Source organism: Microtus ochrogaster, chromosome 5 (genome assembly GCF_000317375.1).
Source record: "Microtus ochrogaster isolate Prairie Vole_2 chromosome 5, MicOch1.0, whole genome shotgun sequence".
In the NCBI taxonomy this organism is placed as follows: domain Eukaryota; kingdom Metazoa; phylum Chordata; class Mammalia; order Rodentia; family Cricetidae; genus Microtus; species Microtus ochrogaster.
Genome location: NC_022012.1, coordinates 21,567,408 through 21,573,698, shown reverse-complemented (window position 1 = coordinate 21,573,698; position 6,291 = coordinate 21,567,408). Strand labels below are relative to the sequence as shown.

Genomic DNA, 6,291 nt, shown 5'->3' with positions numbered 1-6,291 from the left:
ATCTTCAGCTGTCTAGCAGGAAATATTTAAAGTTAGTCTGAGAGAAAAGAAAAGGATGCAGGCCAGAAACTGAGAGCCACATAAAGGAAGATGCTAAAGCAGCAATGAGTGGGCATAAAATACAGGAATCCCCAGAACTCCTGCAGAAAATCCACCTCACCCGCCCAACCCCCGTCCCAGTCCACACCAGCATCCCTTCAAAAGTGCTGGGATCCCCTGCACTGACTGCAACACATGGCAGTGGAATAGCAGGTAGCTATGTACCCCCAGCACCAGGCCTGCAAGGCACCTAAAATTGGATGGATGGATGGATGGATGGATGGATGGATGGATGGATGGATGGATGGATGGAGCGATGGAGCGATGGAGCGATGGATGGATGGAGCGATGGATGGATGGAGCGATGGATGGATGGAGCTATGGATGGGTGCATGGATTGATGCATGGATGAATGCACAGATAGATGGATGCACGGATGGATGCATGGATAATTGAGGGAGAGAGAGAGCGAGGAACAGAAGAAGTAAGGGAGGGAAGGAAGGAGAAAAAGAGGAAGGAACAGTATACCATCTACACCAACATCAGGGCTGTTTGGTAGATGTCTCTTTATTAACACTTCAGCAAGAAGATTCCAGTGTCATCGTGGTGGTAACCAAGGCTCAACCTCTATAGTCTTTCTGCTCAAGTCTAGTCACTCTTCAGGTCAAACATGAGGTGGACATCTTTGAACACGGGCTGTTAATGGACTTGGGCAGCCTTCAACCTAGAAATCAGAGATGCGCTCAGTGAGCCCTCATGAAAATGTGCAGCCAGTTGAAGCCAGTGTCTGTTCCCCATCTTCACTTACAAGTCCTCTACTTTCTGGATCAATGAGAACCCTGGACAAAACATGTCCTGTGCAGACTCTGGCATACAGAGAGCACTTAATAAATGCTAACATTGCATTTCCTGATGCTTTTTAAGCATGTATCTTCCAGCTACGTGTCAATCATGCCTTTCACCCCACCCCCACAGCAGCTACCAGGGCCATCTCTCTTGGAAAGGGCACGGTGACTGTTTCAGGCATGCTCCTTGTATTGGAATGGTTCCACCTCCAGCCTTTCACTTTCCAGAACTGAACAACATTCAGTTATGGCCAACTGCATTGTGCAAAGCCCAAGTAGCGGATGTAAGGCCAAAAGTCCCTTGCCGGTAGCAGGTTCAAATTCTGTACGCCCTCACTCCTACTGAGACCCTGTATCTCAAAGTAGAGTTAGGACAGCAACATCTACTTGTCCCTGCCCTCACTGCTTCTGAGTGCAGACTCCTCACTCAGGAAAACGAAAAGCTTCCCATGCTAGGTCTCCCTTCCACTACCAAGGCTAGCCGCCCTAGCCACCCAGACCCTTACCTATGGATCTCCTCACCTTAGCATTCTGAGCAAGACACTTTGAAGCTTGGGTCATCATATGAGTCACACCTGAGGTGAGATATGCTGCAGAGGGCAGAGGAGAAAACAGCAAGATGGAAAATAGCCTACCACCAGAACCTACCTAGACCCAATACCTTAACGGCGGCACAGGGCATGGGCCGGGTGGGAAGCACAGTCCTGAGCCATCATCGTGTGTAAATTTCAGAACTGAAGTCCAGGAGGGAAGCCCTCAGCCTGGAGTCATGGCAGGGGCGTACCATGGGAGGTTGATAAGGCCACCGTAATGTGGGCCACAAAGGAAAGAAGCCCTTGGAACTTCATGCCCCCACTCAAGTTAGAGCCACCAGATGATTGGGATGGGCAGCTGACTGACGTCATCCCCACCCACGTGTACCCAGGTAGGCACACAAGGCAATTCGTCACGAGAACTTACCTTTGTCTCACTTGATCTATGCGATCCTGCATGACATCTTCTATCATTTCGCTTGGCACTTGGAAGATACGGGTGTGGCTGGAAAACACCATTGCACCATGGGGTCCTCAGCTGCTTTTCATAACAGCTGAGTCTAGCAAGGCTACTGGAATCGGCACTACCGGAACAGTAGCAGGGACTCCAGATGCATGCACCTAAGAACCCACCCCCACTCTTCTGTTTCTTAAATAACAAAGGACCTCACAGTCACCTAGCCATTGTGTGAAGACAGCCTATGGCTCCAAGGATACAGGGAAAGAGAAGCTGGCCACCAGCAGGGTAATTGAAGCGCAGCACTCCCCACTCCAAATTCCTCTCTCATTTCATTATAGACTCTTAGGATTGGTCCCATGACACAGGTCACTGTTTGCATTCTTTCTCTATGCTGACATTCCCTTCCCTTCTCTAGTCTGCTTCCTGTCTTTTCTCATGCCATGTCCCACTCCTCCCCTCCAGTCCCATGGTGCCCATGAAATACCCACTTCTTTGGCTGTGGTGCCCTTATGGTTGAGGCCCAAATTCTGTCTGGCCTCCCCCTCTGCCCACAGAGAGGTGGGGGTATGATTGTGACTGTGGCTCCTACCAGGAGGAACCAGTTGGAGCCCGTAGGAGATAAAGCAGGCAAGGCTAACGGTCCCCAACCTAAGGGGAAGGGGACCCTCGGAAAACAGGAGCCTCGGCACTGGGATGCCCAGGCTACAGGGCTCTCTTTTTCTCCTCAGTTTCCTGTTAATCAGATAATAGTACCCTATCAAAGAGCCACTCTGAGCTTCCTGAGATGATCTGGCAGCAATGCCTAATAAATGTGCAGCCTGAGTCTCAAGTTGTGCCCTCAGACCTTCCTCCAGGCTTCCCTAACACTAACTTCCACACACCCTACTGTCTGCTTAATGTATACAGCCATGGAATGTGGGGCTGTACTTGGCTCTTTTTCCTCCTCCAGACCAGTTAGCAAGCACAGGCTGATGCATGCACACCTACTAAAAGAATGAAAAGCCAGTGCTGCCTCACACAAAGTTATCACCTGACCACCTGCTACCAGAACTATTAAGAAAACCCCAGAATCAGTGCATTCTGGGAAAGAACAGATTGTTCACTTCCAATCTCCACTGAAAATTCAGAGTGGAGAAATAACACGTAGAGAAACAACTGATGCTTCACGCCTGCCTCGGAAATCTTACACTAATTGTATAGCCAAGATTAAAGCAATATTAGAAGATGAGGTTGGTCCAAACCAAGGAGAGTAATGTTTGTAACTCCAGAGTCCAATTCAAGCAAGGAGAGGCTGGGATTGAAGTCAGTAATGCTGAAGACCTCAATGCTTTTCTAGGGAAAATCTCTTCTCTGGGGGCTCTGAAATCCCACCATTGGTTGTTCCTCCCTAGAGGAGTCAGTACACATTCAAACACTCTACAATACGTTGGCACTGGCAAAGTAAACTCACGAATACCAGAACCCTGAAGCAAAACTAAGCTTGCTGAGGAACGCAGTTTCCCCCAAGAGAAGAGCAAAGTGGACAACATGACCAGAGGCGACAGAGGAAAGAACAAGCCCCTTGGTCACACATGGACTAGCTCGAGGAAGGAAGGATGTGATGATCTGGCCCTGATGGACTTCAGGGAACAAAACTGGGATGCCTCTGCAGGAGTCGGGTGACTTCAGCACCCCACCCCCACCCGCGCCCCACACCTGGAGTTACAGCATCTTCGGGACCAAGTAAGGCTTGTGAGGACACGGGCTGCACCAAGGTGGCAGGAAGGTGACAACGTAGCTTTGTCACAAGTTCTTGCTTCCGGTGCCCGGAGACCTCCGCACTGCCAGGCTCTCCGCACTGCAGAGTCGCAGAGGAGCGCTTTGGCTTTTGCGTTTTAAGAGCTATTTTCTTTCGGCGCTTTCAAGTGCTGCCACTTCTGAACAATTCAAGAGCAAAAAGAACAAGAATCCGAAACATATTCAGAAGCATTTAGGAAAATAGAGAGCAAGACCAGTTCCCCAGCTGCTGAGGTCATTTAGAAACATATAAAGGAGCTAAGCCTTCCAGATAGCAAGACTCTTGCTGTAAGTCGCCAAAGCATGACTGAGGAATTTCTCTGCCAGCAGAGATGGTTTCTCTAGAACTAATGAGCCTGCTCAGGAGGCTGCGCTGCTCCCTGGGTACTGTACCTCCATCTTATAAACTGGATCCTCGTTCTCTCCTCCAGGACTTCCTGATTAGGGTCTGCTAACATATCAGACTTGGAGAGTTGGTGCTTCACCTGGGAAATCAAGATTGAATACGTGTGGTTACCAGTCAGTGTGGACGCCCACAGCTGGGATGTGCCCTTTGCCCAAAATCCCTCACCACACATTGTCACCCCCACTTCCCCACAAACTCTCAGTTACCAAATCTCTGGTCACATGTATGTCGTGTCCGTGAGTGGGAGGGATGTTGGAAGACATCTTCTCCTTTATGTTCTGAGAAGCCTCCTCTTCTGTCTGGAAGGGGAAGGTGAAGAGTTTCCCTCTTGAAGTACCAGGCTCCATCTGATCGCTTTCCAGGCCCCCTCTCTTCTTCCTTCCCCTGTGCCCCTCCCATCGCAACACACACACACACACACACACACACACACACACACACACACACACACACCCCACTCTCTCTCCATTCCTCCCAGCTTCTACACAAAGCTCCTCCATTGCTATTCCCCTCCCAACCTTTGGGACCTCCCCTAAGCCCTCAGCCCTATTCCAAAGTACTTGGGGGACGATCTTGAGTAGAATTCCCTCCTCTAGGATGTTTGATAAGTCGGTGAGTAGTGATGCCAACACAAAACCCCACATCCTCTCAGACATTAGAATGAATTAAAGCCAACTCTAGACACAAACTTGAGTTTCTCAGTACATAGAGAGTGGAGCCCTGGTTCCTGCCCCCTAGTGATAACTGCGCTCTAGAACTTGAGGCACTGAGTCCTAGAAGAATTCTACTCACTTTGTTCAACCAATGCTGCACTATGGATACAGCTTCACTTTCCACAACTTCAATGTCCTGGAACACATTGGTTAAGATGATGACCTCAGAAACCCTAGAGACCCACCCGCCACCACTACTGCTATCCACTGTGACATGTTGTGGGGTGTCTGTGAAGCACACCAGAACCGCAGTGGAGAGAAGATGGAATATCCCAGTTCCATGTGGCCGCCACCACCACTCACCGAGTTTGCCTTTGGTGGGAAGGGTAGCCCTACACTTTTCCGGGTAAAGATGTACACAATCCATGTTGTAATGATCATCTTGAGATTTACAGAGGGCCTTCTTGGCTCCCTCCTTCCATTGAAGCTGCCTGAGAACTTCTATGGAATAGGAAGGTAGTCGAAAGGAGGGCCCCCCCCATTGGTTGATGAGTGATGATGTGACAATGACCTCTTTCAACTTCCGGGGTCAGAGTGCAGAGGGAAAAGAGGGGTTTGAAGACTTCTTCCTTATGACATCTCAGAGAAGAGGGGACTTAGGAGAGGAGGATAAACTATCCCCAGTAAATTCCCCGGGCAAGATACAAAGGGCATACCTAGCGAATAGATACAAAGGGGATTCCTAGCGAATAGATACAAAGGGCATACCTAGCGAATAGATACAAAGGGGATTCCTAGCGAATAGATACAAAGGGCATACCTAGCGAATAGATACAAAGGGGATTCCTAGCGAATAGATACAAAGGGCATACCTAGCGAATAGATACAAAGGGGATGCCTAGCGAATAGATACAAAGGGCATACCTAGCGAATAGATACAAAGGGGATTCCTAGCGAATAGACAGAAAGACTCAGGGTGGCTCTCTACCTTAAGCAAAGCTAAGTAAAATTGTAAAATGAAATAAAAATATTTTACAAATCAAAAGAAACAGTGATGACAGAAGCATCTGAACCCTTTAGATATCCATTCAGACCAGTGTCATGGTTATTTCATCTTAAGTGCAGGAGGAAATGAAACTGTTCCCCCCCAAACTGCCCAAAGAAGCAAATACTCATTACAGATAGTTGTAAATTTTTTTTTGTCTGTTCTCACTATGCAAATAACTCAATCATTGAAAAGTAGACCAGGGCCCGAGGAGAAGATGGTTTAGCCAGTAAAGTACTTGCTTTGAGAACATGAGGATCTCCAGAACCATAAAGTGTGTGTGCGTGTGTGTGGTGTGTGGTGTGCAAAAGTAGTTGTATCCCACGGGGTACTCAGAAATTGTGTGTATCCACCAGTCTCAGAATGGCTGCCAAAACAAAGGTGAAGAGCATAGCAGGGAAGCCAGGAAGCCATTACTGGCTTAAGAAAAGCTGTTCCAGCCAGGTGGTGGTGGCGCACACCTTTAATCCCAGCACTTGGGAGGCAGAGGCAGGCGGATCTCTGTGAGTTCGAGACCAGCCTGGTCTACAAGAG

General features: G+C 48.8%; 1 protein-coding gene across 2 annotated transcripts; it reads right to left on the bottom strand.

Annotated features, from left to right (window-relative positions):
* Positions 1 to 622: 622 nt before the first annotated feature.
* Spata19 (spermatogenesis associated 19) lies at positions 623 to 5,274 on the bottom strand. 2 transcript variants are annotated; one of them, XM_005346976.3, is made up of 7 exons: positions 5,076 to 5,274; positions 4,852 to 4,908; positions 4,266 to 4,358; positions 4,047 to 4,138; positions 1,845 to 1,922; positions 1,407 to 1,474; positions 623 to 763 (listed from the first exon to the last, which is right to left on the bottom strand). In XM_005346976.3, exons 1-6 carry the CDS (start codon positions 5,151 to 5,153, stop codon positions 1,408 to 1,410), a joined length of 465 nt encoding a protein of 154 aa, XP_005347033.1. In that variant the 5' UTR covers positions 5,154 to 5,274; the 3' UTR covers positions 623 to 763; position 1,407. The 2 variants fall into 2 exon arrangements, with proteins under 2 accessions (XP_005347033.1, XP_013201674.1); XM_013346220.2 differs by lacking the exon at positions 4,852 to 4,908 and having other exon boundaries at positions 5,076 to 5,262.
* Positions 5,275 to 6,291: the final 1,017 nt, after the last annotated feature.